Genomic DNA, 25774 nt, shown 5'->3' with positions numbered 1-25774 from the left:
CTTAGGAAGTAGTTTAGCCTTGGTTTGCTCTCTAACCCACCCTGCAAGAGCATACCCTGCGGAATGTGTTGATTTGTTAAATAAAAACCTATAAATAGTGACATTGTTTTTGAAGTCACCATGTGCCTGCTTACATCCAAACCAACTCCTGCTTGCTCAAAACAAACTAATAATCAAACTCCAAAACTGAGGATCCTCCCAAAAGCATTACTCAACACTTCACAAGGGCCTACATCAAAGAGACCAGTTAAGCTCATGTTGCAAGGGTCTTCACATTCTCATCCTCTCAACCAAAACCTTTTGTCTTAGTCACAAATGCTTACATAATCCAGGTATTAGAGGAGTTCAAATGATGCATGCTAGAGTAAGCTGGCATGAATATCTTCCATCTATTCTTTGGAAAAAGGATAGGTGTTAGAAATCAATCTTTGGAGGAATTCTGTTAAAGTTGCAAGATAAGTCAACTCTTTAAAGTAGCCTTGAATGATTGTCTGTTTTCTACAGGTCTTCTTAAGCACCAGGAGTGGTTCCTGGGTAATTAGTCGGGTGTACGACAGGGGCTATCCATGGGACATGGTGTTCAACACCCGCTTTAAGAATTGGTTTCGGAATTCCCTGCCCCCCTCCATTTCCATCTGGCTGACCGACAGGAAAATGAACTCCTGGTTTGACCATGCCAACTATGGCCTGTGCCCCAAGGACAGGTATGTTCACTGGAAGTGTCTGTGATATGCATCAACCTGCTCCCTGGAGGTGTCTGTGATATGCATCAACCCCATTCTTTTGTTTCTAATGTGACCTGTATTTCCACACTCTGCTTAAGAATAATACTTTTCAAACAATGTTGCATGCTTTCTTTGCTTTCACAAAGACTATCTCACAAAGGCATTTATGAGTACACAAAGTGGTACTACAGAAGCACTACTTCATGTACACATGAATGCCTTTGTGAATAGGTCCTGGAATGTCCCTCTCCCTATTCATAAAAATCCAAATGGGACATAGTTATTTCTACTTGTACTAACTGTATGTGAATATACCCTGATTATTCACATGTTATTAAATTGTATTTGATTTAGGGTCAATTCACAATTTTGAAATAAGTGAGGTGGCCCCAAAGTCACCCTTACATAGATATACAGCTCATACAATTGGTTTTATATTTTTAAGTCCAGTCAAAGTCTCTTCCCAACTTTTAAGGTTGCCACCTGGTCAGTATTCTACCAGCACAACTGGTATTTTGATGTCCTGGCCGGTACAAAAACAAGCAAAATCAGGAAAAGGCTGCATTTTAGCCTTGACCTCTACAGACGTGAAACGCAAATGTAAATAGACAACATTTTTAAATGAGTCCGAGAGCTGTGTTAATGATTCATTACTAATAATTAAAGTAAACAAAGTCAGAAAAATCATGTAATGAATGAATACATATTTTGTGTACAGTCCTATTTAGTATCACATCCAGGCCTTTGCAGGCACTTAAAAAAAAACTTAGCAGTATTTCTCTCTAGGAAAGGTGTCAACCTTAACTAAATGGTAGTTCATTTACTAACCAAATTCCTGCTATAGTCAGTCAGTCAGTCAAAAATTAACTTTATTTGGTTTATCACAACCATAAACTATACTAATACAAATTATAATTTAATAGAAAAAGGATAAAATTCAAAAATATATTTTCTGATTCTTTAAAAAGTAAAACATTATTTTCCAGAGCCCATTTTTAAGTTGTTTCAGCTTTTAAAGACAAAGGGCTCCATTATGATGTCGGGCGGATCGCCACCGCCATGGTGGCGGTGGCGATCCGCCCGACAGAAATGCCCGCCCGCCACCCTTTTCCCCCCCGCCACATTACAATGGCGGGGGGGACCGCTGCGAAGCCAAACACCGCCCGGCACTTTTCCACCCCGGTCGCCTTGCGGCCGGGGCGGAAAACGAGTAACATGCAGGCGGTGTCAGGCAGACATCGCCCGCAATATTACAATGGGCTTCTGTCAATGCCTTAGGCATGCGGTGTTCACTCTGGGGGCCCCCTGTGGGCCCCCAGAGTGAAGGCCAAAGGGGGGTGGCACACGGGGGGGTACCTGTGGTACCCCCCTGCCTTTGCATACTCGAAGAGGCAGGCACTGTGCGGTGCCTGCCGCTTCGAATATGCAAATGCATGCTTCTGTTTTTAACATTGTGGCGGGCGGAGCAGTGAGCACCGCCCGCCACAATGTAAAATTGAGGAATGCGCCCGCCACTATGGCGGGCGCATCCTAATGGCAATGTCGGGACCCCCGCCCTTTAGGCGGGTGGTCCCGAGTTCCGCTGGGGCCCGCCCGCCATCCTAATGTGCCCCAAAGTCTCTACTATTTTCATAAATTTTACCCCACGACATATTAAAATGTTCGAACCAGCTCCCATCCAGCTGATAACAGCCTGCCTGCAGGTGCGGATCTGAAACATATTTAGGATTGGTTTCAACAGAGTTCTTCTCTCGTCTTTGATTGACTCGCACGTACACAGTAGGTGACACAATGTTTCCGTATGGTACCCGCATAGTCTACATCTTGGTCCTTGGTGTGTATCTTTCCATGACGGAATCAAGTCTTTGGAAAAATGGTCGCCCAGTCTAAAAGCCATGAATTTCATTTTTAAAGATAGGCGAAAGTGTGCCACGATGTAAGGTTGCGGTTTTAATTGTTTATATGAATTTAATACAGTCCATGCGTGTCGACGTTTGGCCAGAGTCTTTTTGTCTTCTATCAGCGATAGAGCTTTTGCATTTAGATTGCAAATCTTTTTAAAGGATGCTTCTTCCAGTTGGCTGTTCCAGATCTCCTCTATTTTGAGGGTTTCTAAGGATGTGCGCAAGTCGCCACCCCAAGAATTGGGTTCTTATTGATCATATTGTTTTTTGATTTCTAGCCAACATTGGTTAAGTAGTGATCCTAATTCTGCTGATCTGAGTTTCCAGCACCATTTCGCTAAGACCGCTTTCCTTTGATATATTTGATTTTGCAAGCCAAATTCCAATCTTATTTGTGCTGGAGCTGATCCTTTGTAAAGGTTAAATACTGATTTATATATTTTTGTCTGGCGTGTGTTTAAAATGTCAATTTCTTTCCCGTGCCATATTTCTAGTCCATAGGAAAGAGATGGTAATACTTGGGCTGCCATTACTTTTAGGAGATGGTCATGTGACGGGCATTGCAGTTTCTTTTGAAGTGTTCTGTAGGCGAAACTCAGTGACTGTGCTTTTGCAACGATGTTTCTTTTTTGATGTAAAAAGGACATTTTTTGCTTATTGTAAGCCCCAAGTATTTGTATGATGTTATTTCCTCAATATGTTTGTCCTTTGTGTACCATTTGAATGATAGTCTACTTGAGCTCGCCAATCTCACCACTTTCGTTTTTTTGATGTTTAATTCCAGACCTTCACCGTCAAAATAGTCAGTTAATTTGGATATTATTCTTTGGAGACCTATCGGTGTTTGACTTAAAACCACAATGTCGTCTGCATATTTTAAAAACTGGATGCATTCGTTGGCCAATTTTGGTGGGTGTCTGTTCACGTTCTGCAGATGACTTTCCAAATCTGCCAAATATATGTTAAAAGGCTTGGAGAGAGCACGCAGCCCTGTTTAAGGCCATTTCTTATTTTTAATTCTGCGGATATTCGTCTCCCATCACCAAGCTTTACTTTTGCCCACGTTCCGCTGTATAAGACTATTATAATGTCAATTAGAGCCAGCGGGAGACCCCAAGTTTCAAGTTTTTTCCATAGGCGGTGTCTTGGAACTCGGTCGAAGGCGGATTTCAGATCTATATAGCAGGCTAGTAGTCCGGTCTTCTTTTTTCCCGCTCCTTCGATTAGCAGTGCCAGTGCTGAAAGATTAGTTGTGCAACCCGTACCTTCCATAAAACCCGTTTGGAATTTTGGTACTATTTCGTTTTCGTTTATCCATTGTCGGAGGTGAATCAATATACAAGATGTGAAGAGCTTTGCCTCTACATCAATTAGTGCTATCAATCTGTAATTCCCGGGTTCCGTTCTACACCCATTTTTGTATATTGGGTGGAAGATGTTACCCTGCCAGGACTGTGGTATCTTTTTTTCTTTATATACATGATTAAATAGCGGCGTCAGGTATTTTGCCCAAAAATCGGGATCATTTTTGAATAAGGAGTTTGGAATCCCATTGGGGCCTGCTGCTCCTTCCGCTTTCAGTTTTTTTATCAAGGTCGTTGTTTGTTTACCTGTTATCAGAAGGGTTGGTTCTTCTAGGTTGGTACTTTCATGCTGATCATTTTTTCTTTGTCCGGTTTCTGCTTCTTTCTGATCCAAACTTTTTTTGAAGTCTTTATTTCTTTCTTTGTGGATATGATTCTTGTCAATGTTATATAGGCTTTCAATATAATGAACCCATAATGTTTCATTGATTCCAATGTTATATTGTCCACCCGTTCCTTTTGATAATTTATTAATTATATTCCAGAATTCACCACTATTTGGTAGTTTGCTTGTCCTTAGCAAATCTTCCCAGATTGTCTCCATGTACAATTTTTTTAGCTTTTCTGCATTCCTCTTTATATTCTTTTCTCAATTTCAGTATTTCCTTCTTTTCCCAACCTCTTGTCTGCAGCCTTTGTTCTTAGTTTTTTCGTGATTTCCCCTTTTTTATCTCTTAATTTAGTGTGGTACCATGGCTCTTTGTTAGCTTGTCCATATTTTACTGATGTTTTTAACGAGAATTTTCCTAGCACAAGTTTATGTAAGTTCTCCCATTTTCTTTCGAGTGATAGATTTTCAATGGTTTCCATAGTTTTTACTTGTTCATGCACTATTTCCATTATCTCGTTTTTTTATGGGACCCTTACATTTGAGTTTCTTCAATTTGTATATTTCCGGAATAGCGGCAAGAAATTCTGTCTTTGCTTTTTCTTCGATGTTTATTCTCAGTGTAGTCTCTTGTGGAAAGTGATCACTCTCCGGTCGGGTTCTTATTTCAAAGTGATCAACCATCTTTATTAGATCATTGCTAATTAGAGTGAAGTCTAGTGTGGAATTTTTCTTTCCAGTGGAGAAGGTGGTTTTTGCAGGTCGATCTCCCTTCATGTTTCCATTTAAGATCATTAGTCCTAGTGATTCCAGTTCGTTACATATCTTTTGGATGTTTTTTTTGTCCTGCATGGCTCTTATTATATTACTATTGAAATCGCCTGAGATAAACATCTCATGAAATTGGTGAGTTTTTTGTAAAGTTTTTATCAAATTTATTAGCGTTAGTAGTTTTTTGATTTTTGTGGCCTTATCTGGGTGGATGTATATGTTTATGATCAGTAATTTCCTTCCAAAAAATGTCTTTGCTTCCTTTATTCTCTAATTTGGTGACTTGTATCCAGTTCTCCCCTGGATCGAGCAATTCGGTTTTCCAGTTTAGGTTGTTTGTTATGAAAGTGGATAATCCTCCCCTTGGGTGTCCGTACTTTGCAAATTTCTCCGCCATTACATGATGTTCCTCATATTCTATGATTTGCCTTGGAATTTCGTTCCATATTTCCTGGAGAAGTATTATTTCGAAATTACTCAGGAAGTCTACTGTCTCTTGATCTTGAGTCATTTCTTTAAAACCATGTCTGTTCCACAAGCAAATTTTTATTCTCCTCTCTGGTTTCTGGTCTGACTTGATATTTTCTTTTTGATTATTTTGGACAAAATCACTTCCATCAGGATCAATGAGAGTTTAGGGCTCATGCTAACCAAGACCAGTCTTCCTTCAACCCGTGGTTCAACTGCTTTATTTTTGTACAATTCTGATCTTGATCCGTGATTGATTTGTTTCTTGCTCCCTTCAGGATTGTATACATTTTTTCATTTGTGTTATTGGATTGGGAAACCTTATTGTTTAATAAAGGGAAAGGGTACTTGTAACGACCGGATTTTCGGACCAGATAGAATCAGCTCACTAAGAGACCACCAATCCAGCCGAAACATAACCACCTCCCTCCTCAGAACCTATTTACCAAGGCACCTGGGTACCTACCTGAGGATGGGGAATTAGCAATATACAAGCTTAGATCTTCTAAAATACCACACTCATACCTTATAGTCTTGCGGCAGCATAGGCCCAGACTAGACTACCCTGAGGCAGTTCCGATCACTTACCATTACACACTGATCACAATCAGTGCTCACGCAAGCCACAATCCGGGGGGTATAGGCACTGTATCCCCCAGTGCTCTCACTATTTCATACATACACGAGCCACAATCCGGTGGGTATACACATTGAGCACAGTCAATGCTCACATTAACGCCACTATCCCTAGCGTCGATCTCATTACACACCGGGTTCCTCCGGTGCTCTCACAAGCCAAAATCTTGTGGGTATACACATTGACCACGGTCAATGCTCTCATTAACGCCGCTACACAACGACGATCACTTTCCTATGAATACCTTCAGCTCTCTCTCTCTCTCTCTCTCTCTCTCTCTCTATATTGGGAAGTTTCTCTATCTACTGGAAATATAATATTATAGGTTAGGTGATAGATAGACTAGTCGATCCTCTCACACAAGAATGGCCAAATCACAATGTGCAAAGGTTATTTTCTAATTGAAGTGCTCCTCTACTCCCTTGCTCAGTTACCATTTACCTGGACGGGAGATACATCTGTTCACATAACAGCATCTGACTAGAAGAAAGGTTAACTTTATCATAAGAAAACAACAGTTACACAATAGTTCACTAAGAACTGGGGTACCTTTATTCGACAATAATAAAATATAACAACAATATAATACTGCAATATAACATATAGCCTGAAAAGCAAAAGGAAAGGATTAGAATGTGTGTGCACACTAATAAGAAAGGGTCGACGTCAGCTTATGAGTACGAAGTCTAGACTCCGTTGTCATCTGGGTTCCCTTCTCGTCTGTGCCTTGGCTCATCTTAGGATCACCCCTGCAGTCACAGATACACGTCTGCACCGCTATGCTCCATCTCCTCTACTTCCCTCCAAGTCACTGGAACCTTCCTCTTATTCCCTGTGTCGTCTGCTGCACTCTCGCTGTTCTGCACTACTCCTCTCTCCTCCCGACCACGGACTATCTTCACCTTCCAACTTCAATCTTATAAATCAGTTTCTGCCGCTCTAGTATTCGTTCGCTCCGCTAACTTCTTCACTCTGTATGCCCTGATCTTAATATCAAAGCTCGCCAGCTGCTCCAACTAAAATAACTTCAATCTTTCTGAGAGAGTAGCAGCCCTCTGTCTTTTTCGGACTTCAAAATGGCGACTGTCTACCATAAGTTGATTAACTGCAATAATGCTAACGACTAGCTGCCGTCTACTAACTGACTCCTGAACTCTCCGTGGTTTCGCTAATATGGAACCGTGTTCATGCATGGAAATTTACGGCCAGTAACCTGCCGCCCACCAAATTCTTGTACCACCCCGTGCCAAGGACACGTTCTCAGCCGGCCGGCCTGATGTTATGTCTTCCACACGAGGAAAAATACAATCCTTCGATAAGGGCCAGCCTGAGCCGGTTCTCTCCAAGCAAACAACACCTTATAACTAAAACATTACATTTGACCTAAAAGCATCTCAAGCAGCCGAGGCAGAAAGAAAGATGGAGTCTCTCCCGTTCGAGAGCTACAAGGCCCGAAATAAGCATAACTCCATTAGAAATATACTAGCAACCTTACAAAAGGACGGATTAATACTAATACTAAGGAATCTATTCATTAACATAAGTTTATAGACCCTAAGATGCAGAAAAGGGTAGGGAATTACGTCAAACACCTGGTAAATAGGCCAGGTCTGAGGTTCTAATCCTCCTATTAGAATGATAGCAGGCTAAAGTCACCTTCACTCAAAAAGGGGCAGAAAACCCGGTCATAGCACTTCACCCTTGACTTTAGACTACTAAACATTCGCTAAATGGAACTAACATCTGTTGAGGAATAATATGAAACAAAACTAACTAATCTATTTCTAGTATTATGTCTGCAAATTTGAAGTAAAGAAGGAATACACTGAATAAAACAGCAAATAGCAACTAAGATACAAATAGTAAGCAGGATACCCCCTAATATCTGATGTAAACAAGACTTTTACAGGTCATATTGTTTTTAACAGAAACACACATTTTGGGCGATCTCCGGGAACACAAAGTTCTTTCATGATCGCTAAATGAAGTAGCACCTTTTAGCTTTAGGCGAACATATTCAGTTATGGCGTTTGGATCACATGTAAGGAAAAAACATAAATCACCCTGCGTGATATTATATGTAGTTATTTGAGAATGAATCGGTGGTACTGGATCTAATAGCACAGTACAGAAAGGACAGTATTCATGGGTCGCAAAATAACCAAGAATAATATTAGGACGGGCATTTGATATATTGAAAATATGGGCAAGGGTCTCCAGAGAAGCCGGGACGGCAACCAAACAGGTTGTTAATATGTCAGTCACCGAACGCATCGGTGTTAAACAGAAATGTGGGGAATTTGTCACCCTTCGTGCCAGGGTAGTTCAAAAGTTAGATGATAAATCCCACGCAGCGAAGGAACGTGGAACTCTGATTCTCCGATCAACCAGAGTCTGGGGGTTCCGTCCTCCCCGACGTAGCAAGCCAAAAGGAGTCCAACGCCAGCACATCCTGCAAAAGCAGTCCAGAGAATGATCTGAAAGAAAATCAAATACAGGCATTATTCATTCTCGTAAGTAACATTTGTCAGCCGGGACAGCTTCCCAGCTATCTTTCCCTGGTCTCATGACAAGTACTGTATTATCATGACCGGTTGCAATAATTTCAGCTTGTTCAGGAGGATTTTTAGGCGATTGCACCCACACTCTCGCTCCTGGATTATCAGTGGAGCCAAAACTTTTTTGTCCTCGAACAGTTAACAAAGTTGGGGCAGTGCCTTTCTGAATCTCGCCACTGAAAACAGGCATGATTAGCAACTGAGTAATTTGGTCACTCTTTTGAATTGATAAATCATCCTCACTGCTATTTAGCAGGAGAACCTTAATCTCTCCCTGATAATCACTGTCAATGACTCCTCCAAGTACTTGAATGCCTTTTAATGCCATGCCCGATCTAGGAGCTATCAGGCCAAAATTTCCAGTTGGTATACAGACACCAATGCCAGTCTCAATGATAACTCGATCTCTGCTTTTTACAATAATGTCATTCATGGCATGCAGGTCCAAGCCTGCAGAACCTGGGGTTGCTCTGCATGGAGCCAGGGCTCCAGGGGAAATCTACCAATACATTACAGTATTCTTAACTGTGTTTGGTTTAGCATCAACAGCTGGAGGATATAAACGCATTAATGGAGATTCAGCATTCAAAAAGGGACGATTATTCAAAATCAACAGTGCCTGAAATAAATATTCCCTCCAATTCTTATATTTATTATCAGTTAATTTACGCAATTGATTTTCAGCAAACCATTCATTCTCTCTATAAGACCTGCTGCCTGTGGGTAGTACGGTATATGAAACACCCATTTAATGTTGTTCTCCACACAAAATTCCTGCACCAATCTTCCTTTGAAGTGGGATGCATTATCAGATTGAATCTGAAATGGGACACCATAATAAATCATAATCAATTCCAATGTTTTAATAGTGTTTACTTGGGTAGCTCGTTTACAGGGAAAGGCCACTAAAAGGCCACTGTATGTGTCAACGATAGTGCAAATATATTGGCAGTTTTTACTCATAGGGAGTGGACCAATATAATCAATCTGCCAAATTTGAGTGGGCAATTTTCCTCGATGTAAATGTCCTCTAACAATTTGGGGTACCTTTCGTTGTCTAGAATGTTGACAGATAGGACAATGCAGTATAGTATCTTTAATCAAATTTGAAGGAATATAAATTCCTCGATCAGCAGCTAACCTGCTAGTGGCTCTCTCTCCAAAATGTCCTGCTTTCTGGTGGGCCCATTTCGCCAATCCCGCCAAATCAGAATCCTGCATGTCCACGACTGCCACAGCAATTTTAGATTTTCTCATGCAATGTTATGAAAGAATTTGTCAAGGGAATCTATTGGTGTATGAGCATCCACATGAAAGATTGTAACAGTACTTTGCGGAAGCAGCTCCCAAATTTCCTGCCATAACTCTTTACCCCAAAGTTCTTTGGAATGCAATTCCGTATTACGAGAATGCCATGTTGGTACCCAAACCTCCAATCTATTAGCAGTGGACCAGGAATCAGTAAAAATATGACCCGTACCAGGTAACTCCTGCTTCAAAACTTGGTAAACAGCATACAATTCAGCATATTGACTACTTTTTCCTTCACCAGTTGTACTCAGCAATTTTTGTGTGATAGGATTATAGGACACTGCCTTCCAATGCCTCTTCTCTCCTATGTACCTCGATGAACAATCCGTAAACCACACATGGTTTCTGTCCTCCGCGGACAGATCATCAAATGGTTTACCCCACTTAACAGGGGATTCCTGTACCATAGGTACGGAGCAATCACTCCCAGTCTCATTCGATGGCGCTTGCAGGACTTGCTCATGTAACGTCGCAACACCTTTCGGTCCCACGCATGCCCTGTCCTGTATGTACCATTTCCATTTAATCACACTCGCCTCTTGAGCATGCCCAATTCGATGAGTTTTCGGCGAACTAAAAACCCATTGCATAATAGGAATTTCAGGTCTCAACATCACATCATGTCCCAAAGTCAATTGCTCGGTATCCACCAGAGCCCAATAGCATGCAAGTAACTGTTTCTCAAAAGGTGTATAACGCTCACCAGCATCCGGTAACTTTTTAGTCCAAAAACCTAGCGGTACTTTATTTTTGCCTTGTTTTTGCCAAAAAACTCCAATTTGCATAAGGACCTTGCACAGACACATTCAGATCCACATCACCATCACGCACGGGCAACAAATCCAAAGCATACTGAATTGCTTCTTTTGCCAATTCAAACGCATCTTGTTGCAATTTACTCCATTCGAATGCATTCTTTTTACGAGTGACTCTGTACAAAGGGGCTAATATCTGACTCAAATGTGGGATGTGTTGACGCCAAAAACCAAATAAGCCAATACATTTCTGTGCTTCTTTTCGGTTCTGAGGAACCGCAAAATCAAGAATTTTCTGCTTCACCTGTGGAATCACTTCTCTGTTACCTTTATGCCAATTGATGCCTAAAAATGTCACACTTTGTGACGGACCTTGTAACTTGTCAGGATTGATTTCCCAACCTTTTTCACGTAAATGATTGATAACCTGATCTAACTGAGTCTGAACTTCATCCTGTGTCTCACCTTGAATCAAAATGTCGTCAATATAATGACACATTTGTATTTGTGGGTGTGTGGGTATTTCAAATAAATGTTCCTCCACCAGCCGGTGACTGATCGTAGGACTGTGTACATAGCCTTGGGGAAGACTTCTAAACGTCATCTGACGTCCATTCCACGTAAAACTGAATTGTTCCTGACACTCAGGGGCAATTGGGATTGAAAAGAAAGCATTAGCAATATCAATAGACACATACCATATTCCTGGATGCTTTTGAATTCTCTCAATTAAAGTAATCATATCTGGTACTGCAACAGTCAAAGGGGGTGTATGTTTATTTAATTTGCAGTAATCAACAGTCATACGCCAAGAATTATCACTTTTACGCACAGGCCAAATGGGATTGTTCCAAGCAGAAGTAACCGGAGTTATAACTCCTGCATTCACTAGATCCTGAATTGTAGAACTGATCTCTTCGTGACCACCTGGAATACGATACTGTTTTTGGGAAACAACTTTTGTAGCCTGGGGAATTTTTATAGGAGCCATTCTCAAACGACCAACTCGTACAGGTCTGGATGATATATAACCTCTACTTCCAAATTGATAACAACCGTCATCTAAATGCAATGTCATACCTTTTAGGATATCAATTCCAATTATGTATTCCAAAAGTGGCACAACTAAAACAGAATACTCTTTTCAGGGAATTCTACCTATTTTCATTTCAACATTTGTTTGCACTGCGGGGGTTTCCTTTCCACCTAAATCAGTAATTTAAAAAAAATTGTCCTTTAAATTTCTTTGATTTTCCATGAATTAGAGTGGCCTCCGCTCCTGTATCTACCAATGCTTGGGCCCTTTGTATATTACAATGTCTCCAAAAAATGTCAATATCTACATAGGGTCTTTTGTCTTTGTGAGCCCAACTGCTTACTGGAGCTTGACCTATTTCCTAGTCATTTTTATTACGTTCTGACAATCAAGACAAATCAGGATAAATGCTCTCAAATTTTTGGGACGATGTAATTTCCTGTTCATATCCATCCCCATTACAAAATGGATTTTTGTTATCTGCATGGTATTGTGAATTTTGTTCAGAAAATCTGTATCGATCCTCCCTTCTCCTCATCTCGGGGGACTGATCCCTTTCATCTCTGTATCTGCTCTCAACACGATCATCTCTCCCCCTTTCTCTTTCCCCCTCTCTCTTTCACGCCAAGGGGAAGCATCTCACACATCCCGTCATCTATCACGTCGATCCGAATCATCAAGACGTCGATCATCCCCACTGTCATCAGAATATTCACGCTCACATTCATTCTTTCGCACACATTGAGCACCCTCCTTTCGATCCAAACCACGCTTGCGAAACATGTCCCACAAGCGATTATTAGGTTCACCATCAATGTCTTCTCTCTTCACGCCATCATCCAACAAAGCAAGAAACATATCACGTCTAGAAAACTTATAATTACCAGCAGTACGACCCTCAGGTCTAGACTGTATTTCAGGTTTAAGCCATTCACCCAGTTCACCAAGCTGACGTACAGATTCAAGCACCATAGACAACGCATTGCCAGTCTGATTGATCAACAAAGTCATCATAACTTGCTTATAAGCAACAGGGGAAGAACGAATAATGCGGTTCCGCACAGAAGATGTCAATAAACCATCCAACAATCGGTCGGATGTGCTCAGAAAAATCGCAATTTTCATCACCTCCTCTTTCAGTCTTTGTGCCGCATCGCGTAACGTATACCATGGCTTGTCATTCAGAGGTCAATCAGATTCAGAAGGGTATTTGTGATTACAACCATCAGTCGCTAATTGAAGCAGACTAATTTGACCAGCACCATTATAATTTCGGAAATGATCTTGTACAGTAGAATCAGAACTCAAAGAACAAAATTTCAAAGCATCTCCCCCATCTAACATGATGCCAGCAGCACCCAGTTCATAGAGACGCACCATCAATGTAAGTATGGCCTCATCGGGCCATTGTCGAAATCGCTGTAAAATGTCACTAACTTCCTGTTGTGTAAAATCTTCTATACTATCCAAAGGAATACCATTCGGATTACCAGGGGCCTGCTGTAATTTACGTCGAAAAACGGGATGCGCAGAAATTTCAGTGCGAGCATCAGAAGGAGCTCGATCAACAGATTTAGAGGGACAGTCAGATCGAGAAACGTCATCAGAGTTAGAACAGCGACCGCGGTCGCTGGGACCATCATATTTGTCAAAAGTATTAGACTTATAGTCACGTCCGGTGCGAGAATACTCGCGTCTGTCAGACTCCTCAGCCGAAGAGCCAGAATCATTCGAGTCCCAGATATTACCGTCCCACTCATCAGGGTTCCAGTCCAGTCCGGCTTTCGCCACGACCAGACGCACTTTCCGTTTAGAAACACGACCACGACGATTCTTATATTTGTATTTAGCAATACGAACAGCAGCTCTTTCTGCAATAGATTGATAAGTCTCTAGTTTGTCGGCAAGCAATTTTTTCTGACATCGCAAAAGAGTGTGAGCATTTTGCACTTCGACAAACTTCACTTCCATCTCCACATATTGTTTCTGTAATTTCAAAAATTTCTCATGTACAATCCTGTACGCAGATAAAACAATCCAACCTCTATGTCCCAAAATAGGAAGCTCCTCACCCTTCACAACCGGCGCTTTCTGTAGACAAGCAATCATATTAGTCGGATCCGCCAGTTCCAAAGAAGAACTCCAATTTTCACTCAAACCAGTAGAATCGGCCCACTCACGGGCCAAAGCCTCGTAAGGCGTTGATTCCCAGCCGGGAATTTCAACAGGCAATTTAAAAGTAGATTTTGACCTCCTCAAAAACATAGTGCCAAAAGAAAAAGATATATACAACTATAAACAAATAATATACAAAATGTACTCCGTACGCGCCAAGCGCAAACCAACAAGATAGAAACAACACCGCGCAACAGGCTTACGTAAACGGTTCGTGACGCCAGATGTAACGACCGGATTTTCGGACCAGACAGAATCAGCTCACTAAGGGCCCGATGTAGGTAGGGCGTTACCGATCGGTAACGGCCGAAAATACCGATTTTTGGCCCTTACGATCGGTAAACAGCCATCGAGATGTAGGGAACAAAAAACATAAAGAATCGGAGTGAAAACCGAATCGGAATGAGTACTGAATGGGAAAGAATCCGATACGTACATACCGATAATCGGATATGTAACGAATCGGAAAAACACCGAATCGGATGCAAACACCGATTCGGGCCATGTACCGATTCGGTAGTGACACCGAATCGGAAATTCACCGATTCGGGCCATGTACCGATTCGGTAGTGACACCGAATCGGAAATTCACCGATTCGGGCCATGTACCGAATCGGTAGTGACACCGAATCGGAAATTCACCGATTCGGTCCATGTACCGATTCGGTAGTGACACCGAATTGGAAATTCACCGATTCGGTCCATGTACCGAATCGGTAGGTAGACCGAATCGGACATGAGCCGAATCGGAAAACATGCCGATTCGTATGAATCGCCGATCGGGAAATTCCCCGATTCCGACAGATGGGGAGATGTAGGGAGGCACAGAAACACCGAAGTCGGCTCCAAATCGGTAGAATTCACTCGGTATTTACCATGGATTGCAATCAGGTGGTAACCAACTCCAACCCATATAAACAGGCCCAAAATGCATTGCAACTTGCAGGATGGCAGCTTTTTATGTCATTGCGAGGCGGCTACGGCTACAGCAGGAAGGACAGAGGGAATGGCTAAGAAATGAACAGGTCTACAGACAGAGGATAACCCTGTTCATGCTCACAGAGGCAGAGATACTACAGAGATACAGGCTGGACTCTGACACCATACTTGAGCTCATCAGGGATCTCAAGCCATTCTTGGACCACCACACCCCAAGGGCACACGCCATCCCTGCGCACATCCAGGTGCTATGCAGCCTACACCTGCTAGCGTCTGGCAGCTATCAAAGTGGAGTTGCAGCGGCAGGAGGGGTGAGCCAGAGCAGCCTGTCAAGGTTCTTCCACATATTCCTTGACGCCATGATACACAGGATGGACCAATACATCTCTTTCCCTGCAACCCACGCAGAACTGCTACAAACCAAAGCTGACTTCTACCAGATGGCACAATTTCCACAAATCATCGGTTGCATAGATGGCACGCACATTCCGATTTGCCCACCAGCGGACACCGAATACATATACCGCAATCGCAAGTCTACACACACCATCAACGTGCAGGTGATCTGCAATGCAAAGTGCGCCATCACAGACCTGGTAGCAAAATTTCCAGGGAGTACCCATGACTCCTATATTTTCCAACAGAGCGGCATCTATGCACGGCTGATGGCTGGCGAATTTGGTGAAGGATACCTCCTAGGTGAGACACATCATCAGACCCCCATAATACATAGTAGCTAGGTGGAATACATGTATGCATGTGTGTAATGTAACCCCTTTATCTTCCAGGCGACAGTGCATATGCCCTCCGCTCATTCATACTCACCCCCTACCTCAACCCCTCCACACCCAGCCAAAGGAGGTATAACCGGGCCCACATACGCACAAGGAATGTTGTCGAACGGACCTTTGGCATCTGGAAAAGTAGATTCAGATGCCTGCACAAGAGTGGAGGTGCAAGGCAGTATACCCCCATCACCTGCTGCAAGATCATAGCTGTATGTGCAATGTTACACAACCTTGCGGTGAAGAAGGGCACTGAGGTGGAGTTGTCTGACTACGAGGACCATGACGACGACGAAGCTGTGCCACTGACACAGCCAGCTGGGGCGTGTACGCCAAGTGATGGCAGATACAGACGTGAGGAGATTACTGAGAACTATTTCTGAGTGAGTACAGATGCAAAGACAGCTAAATGTTGGTTGGGAAAAAACAAATTTTAATACTGTTGCTACACAGTTACAGCACTGATGTGCAACAAAAAATGGTGTATAGGAAAAAAAACAAAAGTCCAAGGTTCAGGTTGCCTCACCCGCCCTTGCAAGGCTATTTCTTTGCCCGCTTGCCAGACCCACTGGGGTGTCCCTCAGCCCCCTCTGAATGCCCAGCAGCTTCTGCGGAGCGCCTGGTGCTCCTACGTGGCTCAGACCCAGCGCTGGCCGGGCTGCTGCGGCTGCTGCGGCTGCTGCTGTCCCCAGCATCACCCAGGTCCAGGGCAGGATTGGAGGCCGTGTTCGAAATAATCATGGCCTCCATAGCAGTGGTGATCCGGGCCATCCCCCTTGTGAGCTCTGCCGTATTCTGACTCAGGCTAGATTCCATGTTCGCGCTGCGCTGGCACAGTTGTGCCGTCGCCGCAGCAAGGCGGCTCATGGCGCGGTTCAGCACCCGGGCATCCCGCCTGCGCACCAGCTCATGCTCCTCCTGTCTGCTAGATGATTGGGTTATGGCAGTGGTTAGCCTGCCTAACCCTGCTGCCACCTCCTTGTTCGATTCCACGAAGGCCTGAAATCCCTTTACCATTTCTCCCATCTGCAGGTTGTGCTGCAGGAGCTGGCGTTGGCAGGCCATCGTGGATTTTGCCTGTTGCCTCTGAATCTTCACCATCTGTCCCTCGAGGCCCAGGAAGACACTGCCCTCCCGTGCTGGTGCAGCAGTGGTGGTGATGGTACGGCGCCGGGCACTGCTGCTGCTGGCCTGCTGAGTGGGCTGGGGTGCCACTGGTGGGGGTGTGGTGCTGGCCGGTCCCTGAGCCCCTGCTCCCAGGACAGGTTGTACAGGTGGCAAAGCCATGGTTGTGGCAGGAGCTGGTGTAGGTGGAATGGTGTCCCTTGTAGGGGAGTTCTCTGGGGAGAACTGCAAGGGGGGTGTGCTGGCCATTTGTGGGGAGTGCAGTGCATCGAAGTCTATCACCAGGTCTCCCTCCATACCTAGCCCTAGGGTGTTTCCGTCCTCCTCCTCCTCCTGGGCAGCCTGGCTGGTGCTCGGCCCTGCGAGTGCAGTGTCAGACGGTGCTGCTCCCTCTGATGACAATGTTGTTCCGCCTGATGGGGCCCCTAGGTACAAAGAAGCATTTGTAAACTGAGTGCCGATGTATTACAGTCAGTACAATTAAAACATTCCACATGTCCTTGCATCTCCTTACACTGTGTCACACTGTTTCCTGTCTTGTGATTCTGCACTGCCATATTTTGCTAACTTCTGCTGACTACATGTACCATGATGCTTGTCTCTTGTATGTTGGTGACAGTACTGTGCTGGGGTTTGCCTATGCATTGTGTCTAATGGGGAGGTGTGTCATGATGCGCATGCTTCTTACCTGTAGCTGTAGCTCTCGCAGAGCTGTCCAGGGTCCCAATTCCACTGACACTCTCCCTCTCGATGGTGCTGGAGACCAGTTCCTCCAGCTCGGTGAGGGGTGGCGCCGGGTTCCTGCCTCCTCCAGTGCCTCCAGCCTGCCTCTGGATCTCTGCCATCTTCCTTTTTGTGAGGCTGCGGATGTCGTAGAATCTCTTCTTGAGTTCTTCTACGGACCTGGGGGTGACACCCGCAGCATTCACCTTTTGGGCGATTTCTGCCCAGATCCTCCTCTTGGTGCTGTCTGGCACATTGAGGGACAGCTTTCCAAACAGCTGGCGGTGCACCCTCACCACCTCCTCGACCAGCAGCTGAAGCTCGGTGGTGGTGAACTTCGGCTTCCTCTTCTGGGAGGACTTCTGGCTCTCGCTCTGGTCTGCCATGTTCTTCGCTACAGTTGACAACCTCCTACTCCCACTGCTGCTAACTGTGAGTGTTGAGCTCAGGCTGGCTCTCCAGAAACTTCTTAATTAGCTGCACCTGCCAGGGTTGCCACTCCCTGTTTGGGTGGGGGAGGGGGAGCCACCTCATTGGCTGAATCGGCTTTTGCCGAATCGGATAATACCGAATCGGATATTGCCGATTCGGTAAAATCCGATTCGTATTTTACCGATTCGGTTTCTTCAATGCATTCCTATGGGCTTTTTCGCCATGGGTGTGTTTTCATGGCTACGAATCTATGATTGCCGAATCGGATTTTACCGAATCGGCTTTTACCGATTCGGTGTTAGCCGAATCATGACTATCCGAATCGGTGTTAGCCGAATCGGTAATTTCCGATTCGTTGTTAGCCGATTCGGTACTTCCCGAATCGGTCCGTGCCGATTCGGAACGTACCGATTCTCATTACCGATGCCGACCGAATCGGTATTCATTCGCTTTTTTTTCCCTACATCTAGTTTTCCGATTTCAGAATACCGATTCGGACCGCCTCGGTATTTTGAAATCGGAAAATCGCTTTTACCTACATCGGGCCCTAAGACACCACCAATCCAGCCGAAACGTAACCACCTCCCTCCTCAGAACCTATTTACCAAGGCACCTGGGTACCTACCTGAGGATGGGGAATTAGCAATATACATGCTTAGATCTTCTAAAATACAACACTCATACCTTATAGTCTTGCGGCAGCATAGGCCCAGACTAGACTACCCTGAGGCAGTTCCGATTACTTACCATTACACACTGATCACAATCAGTGCTCACGCAGGCCACAATCCGGTGGGTATAGGCACTGTATCCCCGCAGTGCTCTCACTATTTCATACATACACAAGCCACAATCCGGTGGGTATACACATTGACCACAGTCAATGCTCACATTAACGCCACTTTCCCTAGCGGCGATCTCATTACACACCGGGTTCCTCCGGTGCTCTCGCAAGCCACAATCTTGTGGGTATACACATTGACCACGGCCAATGCTCTCATTAACGCCGCTACACAATGACGATCACTTTCCTATGAATGCCTTCTGCTCTCTCTCTCTATATATATATATATATATATATATATATATTGGGAAGTTTCTCTATCTACTGGGAATATAATATTATAGGTTAGGTGATGGATAGACAGGTCGATCCTCTCACACAAGAATGGCCAAATCACAATGTGCAAAGGTTATTTTCTAATTCAAGTGCTCCTCTATTCCCTTGCTCAGTTACCATTTACCTGGACGGGAGATGCATCCGTTCACATAACAGCATCTGACTAGAAGAAAGGTTAACTTTATCATAAGAAAACAACAGTTACACAATAGTTCACTAAGAACTGGGGTACCTTTATTCGACAATAATAAAATATAACAACAATATAATACTGCAATATAACATATAGCCTGAAAAGCAAAAGGAAAGGATTAGAATGTGTGTCCACACTAATATGAAAGGGTCGACGTCACCTTATGAGTACGAAGTCTGGACTCAGTTGTCATCTGGGTTCCCTTCTCGTCTGTGCCTTGGCTCATCTTAGGATCACCCCTGCAGTCACGGATACACGTCTGCACCGCTATGCTCCATCTCCTCTACTTCCCTCCAAGTCACTGGAACCTTCCTCTTATTCCCTGTGTCGTCTGCTGCACTCTCGCTGTTCTGCACTACTCCTCCTGACCATGGACTATCTTCACCTTCCAACTTCGATCTTATAAATCAGTTTCTGCTGCTCTAGTATTCGTTCGCTCCGCTAACTTCTTCACTCTGTATGCCCTGATCTTAATATCAAAGCTCGCCAGCTGCTCCAACTAAAATAACTTCAATCTTTCTGAGAGAGTATCAGCCCTCTGTCTTTTTCGGACTTCAAAATAGCGACTGCCTTAAGTTGATTAACTGCAAAAATGCTAACGACTAGCTGCCGTCTACTAACTGACTCCTGAACTCTCCGTGCGTTCACTAATATGGAACCGTGTTCATGCATGGAAATTTTCCGGCCAGTAACCTGCCGCCCACCAAATTCTTGTACCACCCCGTGCCAAGGACACGTTCTCAGCCAGCCTGAGCCGGTTCTCTCCAAGCAAACAACACCTTATAACTAAAACATTACATTTGACCTAAAAGCATCTCAAGCAGCCGAGGCAGAAAGAAAGATGGAGTCTCTCCCGCTCCAGGCCTACAAGGCCCGAAATAAGCATAACTCCATTAGAAATATACTAGCAACCTTACAAAAGGACGGATTAATACTAATACAACGGAATCTATTCATTAACATAAGTTTATAGACCCTAAGATGCAGAAAAGGGTAGGGAATTACGTCAAACACCTGGTAAATAGGCCAGGTCTGAGGTTCTAATCCTCCTATTAGAATGATAGCAGGCTAAAGTCACCTTCACTCAAAAAGGGGCTGAAAACCCGGTCAGAACAGTACTTTATTGATGTTTGGCGCTCTAGAGTTATTCCCCATTCTACAAAGTATGTTCTTGTCGAAAAGATGAGCTCTACTATATCTTTGATGCCCACGTGGTGCTACTTATTTCCTCATCTTTCTCTTTATTTGTTTGGATAAATTCTACTGATTTGAGGTCACTTGTTGTTATTCCCCTTAATTTCGGTATCTCTTCAAACAATCTCAGTATATTTCCTCGATTCAGCGTGTCCATTTTTCCTCTTGTTTGGTATTCCGGCTTAAATAGTAATTTACAGTCTGTTTCTGTGCTTGCCGTTTCAAAATTTCGTTTTTGATAAACTTCTCTTTTTCCCTCTATTTGATCGAGTCGAATATATGGTATTTGTCCGTATTGTCTTTCCGAAGTTGTTGTTTCAGGTCGACTGGGATCCACCAAAGTCACCACTTTTTGAAGATCCATTAATTCTCGATCTGTTGGTGCGTTACATATGTTTTTCCCCAACTTTTCATTTGGTAGAATTCCATGGAAAATCATTGCATGTTCTTCCTTTTTTTCCTACTGTTATAGTTAGGCACGTGTTTGTTTCCCTTGCTTGATCTACTTGTGTTTTTTGGCTTTGTTCTTTTTCCATTATGTTCAGGCTGTGTGATGAGTTTCCTACTGTCTACCATTTTGAAAAATTTTGTGCCGATATTTCATGCTCGTGTTTTTGTCTTGATGCATTTACCTGTACTTTTTGTTGTTCTATGGCCTCACCATGATCTGTTTTTACTGTCTCAGTTACTTTATTTATTTTTTTATTCAGTATATTTGTATTAACTTTTTCCTCCTCCTTTGTTTTTCCTTGCGCAATTGATATTATTTCGTTCTGCTTTGGAAATTTTGAGTACTCTTCCGCTTCTTCTGTGTTTATCTCTTGGTTACCAACTTCTTTGACAGAATTTTCTATGAACTGATCATTTAGGGCCTCTTTCTTCTTTCGTTCAAAAATGGCAAAGATCTGTTTTCCTTGCTTACTTTTAATAGCATTTTTCCTTGCCTTCCTTGCCCGTTTGCGCTGTCTTTTGGTTAGGGGTTCTATTGTGCCTGATGATCCCATTGTTTTATTTTCATCTTGTCCCCTCTTTGTTAGTTCATTTTCTTCTGACTCGTTTAGGGTTTTTTCCTTCTCAACGGAGGGAGTTGTTCTATTTTGTTTTCCAGTTTTTATGGCCTCATCATTAGAATTATCTCCTTTGTTGTTTTTTTAATGTGTTACCGCTAGTATTTCTTTCAGAATGTCAGGTAGTGATGCCAGTTTGTCTATTATGTCACCACAGACACAATTTTGTTCCATTAACTTAGCTTTCCATTGTTTATCTTCCTCCTTTTCTTTTGTTAGATACAACGAGATTTTATCCAATTTCGAATTTATTCCCACTATATGTGTTGCAATTAGGTTCATCAGATCTACCTGAACATCGAGTTTGTTTGATTGAAAATTCAATGCGTTGATTGCTTGTTGTAAGCTTTTTAAGAAAGTGTCCCCCCAGAGTGCGGACTGTGCTTCTGTTTGTTGCGTCCGTACCCCTGTGGTTGCATTTAAGCTGCCTGAGGAAGAGATAGTTATTGGGTATTCTTCTTTTATCATCTCTTTCGCTACGTCGGACGCCTGAATTTTACTGGTCAGTTGTCTAATTGGACTTGATGTAAGTATTTTTGGAGAAGATGTTGATTCCTTTTATATCCATTTTCATTTTCCTTTCTTTCCAGATTTTCCGATTTTCTCAATTTTTCATGACTATGTTGCTCTGGTTCAACTTCCTATTGTGTGTTTTTCGGAGTTCTGTTTCTTCAAAGATTGAGAATGATTTTGACCAGTCAATTTTTTGTATACTTCTCTGCAATTTTATTTGAGATCCTAAATTACTTTGGTTAGTAAGTATTAAGCATTTTTGATTGCCCCCGGAGGTTATTTTGTTTGGTGTGGACATCGCTTGACTAAGAGGTACAAGGATTTGTGCCGTAGTTTTTATCAACCAATTTTTTATTGTAAATTTTTCTTTGAGATTGGTGCCCAGACTTGATTCTGATTAATTTCTTTTTTTGCGTTTTTTGCTTGATAGAGTTAAACAAGGTGATTTTATAGGGCTTTGTTGGATTTTTACTTCTTCGCTTATGGTGTGAATTGCTGCCATTTGCTCTTTTGAGAAGTGAAAATTGTACTTTGGTTTTTCCTCCCCAAACTTGAAAGGCTCTACCATGGGGACTGGTGTCAGATCTGTTTGTCCTTTTCCGAGCGACTCTTCTGACTTGCTTTTGTTTCCTTGATCTTTTTTCCTTTTAACACCAACCTTCTTTTTATTTTCTCTATTGGAGTTTCTCGAATTTTTCCTGACCGCATAATCCAATATCTGATATTCTGTCCAGCGACCTGTTTGAATTAGTATTAATTTTTGAAAACTTACTTTGTTTGTTCACTGTTCGCTGGACTGTTTATATTTCCTTCTGAAAGCTTGCGCGTATTTCTGCACAATATGTTTTTTGTCACTCTGCTCCGACTCTTCCAAAACTCTCCAAAACTTGATTTTTTCTGGTCTGCTCAGGGTTGCTATTTTACTGATTTGCATGTGGCGTTGTTATCTCAGCGTGGTACATCGATCGATCTTATGCCTGCATACACGCGGTATGGTTCACAGTTCACCCTGCTTGCTTTTCCTGAGATCCCTGGGTACAAGTTTACTCGTTGCGTAAGAGTGGTATAATCTCCAGACTACAACTAGCTACTTTGGTCACTCCCACTTTTACCTCACACTTGCGCTGGCTTTCCCAAACCTCCCAAGCCCGTCTGCCCCTTGTGGGACAGCTGCCGTGGGGTAGAGAGCGGAAAAAGGACGGAAGGTGTTAGGTAGTTAGGTAGTGCGACCACTTATAAAAGGCTCTTCTTGATGGTGGTGAGTTAAAGCGTGTTTGACAATTTCAATTGTGTCTGGACCGCCTTTATCAGGGCCACCATTCTGGTGTTTACTGGTGAAATGGTTCTGGACTTTTGGGAGTCTTTTGGGGTTTTTGGGAGTATTTTAATAGTCTTTTAGGAGTATCCTTCTGTTTTTAGGAGTTTTATACTCATTTGGGTTTTTTTTACCTGATGTTCAGGGCTTCGGGTGGGGGGGTGGGTTGGGATCCTACTGATGACACGATTTACACGGGTTATCCCCCTTCTCTAGCTCAACTCCTTTTATTCATGTATCCGTGTGTCCGTATGTCCAAGTACCACTCCCCACCTCCCTTTGCTCCACTTAGCTCCGACCCCTTTTGCTTTTATTTAATTTCTGTCAGTCTCTGTTCATGAACAGCTCAGGTCTGGTTCAGGCTCTCTCACAAACCCTGCTAGGCTTGAGACAAGTACCTCCACTGTGCACCAACCTCTCTGTCCCCCTTACCCCTTACCCCTTACCCCTTACTTGGCACAGTTCGGCTCCTGGTCCCTGGCCGCGGCTCCTGCGAATTCACCCTCTCTGGGGCTCCGGCTCCGGCTCTCGATATTCACCGTGATTTCAAAGGGCGCTGTAGTACAACCTCGTAGTCCTTGCAGCACCTTGCAGCTCCAGGTCGCACTTAGCTGCTCAGCTGCTCAGCTCACTTCCCAGTTTTCTTGGCTTTCTTAGCTTTTCTTACTTTGGTGGCTTGGAGGGGCCGCCGTTGACCCGCCGCCGCCGCTACTGCCGCTGCTGCAGCCCCCTCACGTCTCTCCCCGCCTGCTTGCTTAAAGGAGGCTTTTGCGGTTTTCACGGCTTCTGCAACTTCAAACGGCTCTGCTACACACCGCCTTCCTTATCTTCCTTTCCTGATAGCGGTTTTGTGGTTTAAGGTTTAAGGTAGCGGTTCGGATAGTTTTTTTTTTTTTGAGTAAACGCCGTGGTGAACGCCGCAGCTCCTCACTGCTCTCACTCCTGCTCCTTGTTTGGACTGCGATCTCAGTTGCTCTCTCTAGCGCCACCACCGTATCATGCAGCGGCTCGCAGACCTTGTCTCAATAATGGGGGGGGCAGCCAGCCAAGCCAGCCAGGCAGGGAGGGATGGCGCCAAACAGAAGACCGAGCCAACAGGTCCCAGTCTCCAAGTCCCGTCTTGCAGTTCCGTGTCTCAGCTGCCCTCAGCTGACCTCGGCTCTCAGCCCCCCGGCGGTTACCCCTGCTCCGACGGCTTAGCGGCGATGGCGTTGTTCTCCTCAGCGTTCAGCGTTTCGGTGATTATGCCCAACCGCACCGCAGCCTGCAGCCCGCTCTGCTCTGCTCCTCGCTCGACGTTCAGCTGACTGGAAAACGTGGAGTGGAACAACCTCCACACACAGGACTGCTGCATACGAGCTAAATTCCTGCTATAGGATACTTAGAGGCAGGTGCCAAAGAATAAGTTTGCCGCATGTGCTCACTTTTCCTATTTCTCTGTGGTATAGCTTCATAAATGAAAATGTTTGTTGCAGTTCTGTTGCAGTTCTGATTGTGATTACATCAAGATGGTGCTTAGATGTGCGACGCTGTTGTCATATATACAGAATGTTAGCACTTTAGTTGCTCATTGCAACACTTTGTAAAGCTGTAGTTGATCACCAGAACTTTAACTGGCGCTGAAAGTATAGGTTTCAGTCTGAATGTTTTACTAAAATGGATAAGGAAAATATTTGAGAACTCTTAAAAAATTGTCCTCAATTTACTTTCTTCAGCACTAACCATAACTTCTGTGGCAAAACGATCCACATTGTTTTGTTAATTGCCAAAGAAAATGTTTTAAATTTTACAGCTGAGATGATCTAAGACAAGGAAAGCTAGCGCTGCAGTTCCTCATTAGAACACTGTGGGAGGCTGCAGTAGAGCACCGGGGAATCAACTGTCAGGCTGATGCTGAAGTTGGAATTGGAAATTGGAATTGGAATTGGAAAGGTTCTTGTATAGCGCATGGCTACTCGGAAGCATCCCAGCGCTTGAAGAATGATGGAAATGCGGAGTTTAGGAGGGGGAAGACAGATTATGGCCTAGGAAACAGTAGTGTTTTTAGTTGTTTTCGGAACACCAGAAGGCTGGGTGCTAGACAAAGTGATAGTGGTATGGCGTTCCAAAGTTTCGCCGCGTTTCGGGAGAAGAGGCGATTCCCAGACCGGACTTTATTGGTCCTAGGCGTTATGAGGAGGTTTTGGTGGTTAGAGCGAAGGTGCCTGGATGGGACATAGGGTCTGATCATATCCTTCAGAATCCCATACAGAGTCTTATGTACCAGACATAGGGTCTTGAAGTGGATTCGCTCCTTCATTGGGAGCCAGTGCAACGCCCTTAATGCAGGGGCTGCA

The 25774-nt window shown here is 43.8% G+C and overlaps 1 protein-coding gene across 2 annotated transcripts in view; it reads left to right on the top strand.

Annotated features, from left to right (window-relative positions):
* LOC147747822 (dimethylaniline monooxygenase [N-oxide-forming] 2-like) overlaps positions 1-25774 on the top strand; it is a 386278-nt gene that overhangs the window by 309395 nt on the left and 51109 nt on the right. For both annotated transcript variants that reach the window (XM_086956244.1, XM_086956251.1), the window contains exon 6: positions 505-704. In XM_086956244.1, the coding sequence (XP_086812370.1) occupies positions 505-704 (200 nt within the window). The remainder of the gene's footprint in view (positions 1-504; positions 705-25774) is intronic.

The sequence above is a fragment of the Lissotriton vulgaris genome, chromosome 1_1, assembly GCF_964263255.1.
Source record: "Lissotriton vulgaris chromosome 1_1, aLisVul1.2, whole genome shotgun sequence".
In the NCBI taxonomy this organism is placed as follows: domain Eukaryota; kingdom Metazoa; phylum Chordata; class Amphibia; order Caudata; family Salamandridae; genus Lissotriton; species Lissotriton vulgaris.
Note: the sequence above shows the minus strand (reverse complement) of the source record. Positions and strands in the feature narration are given on the sequence as shown.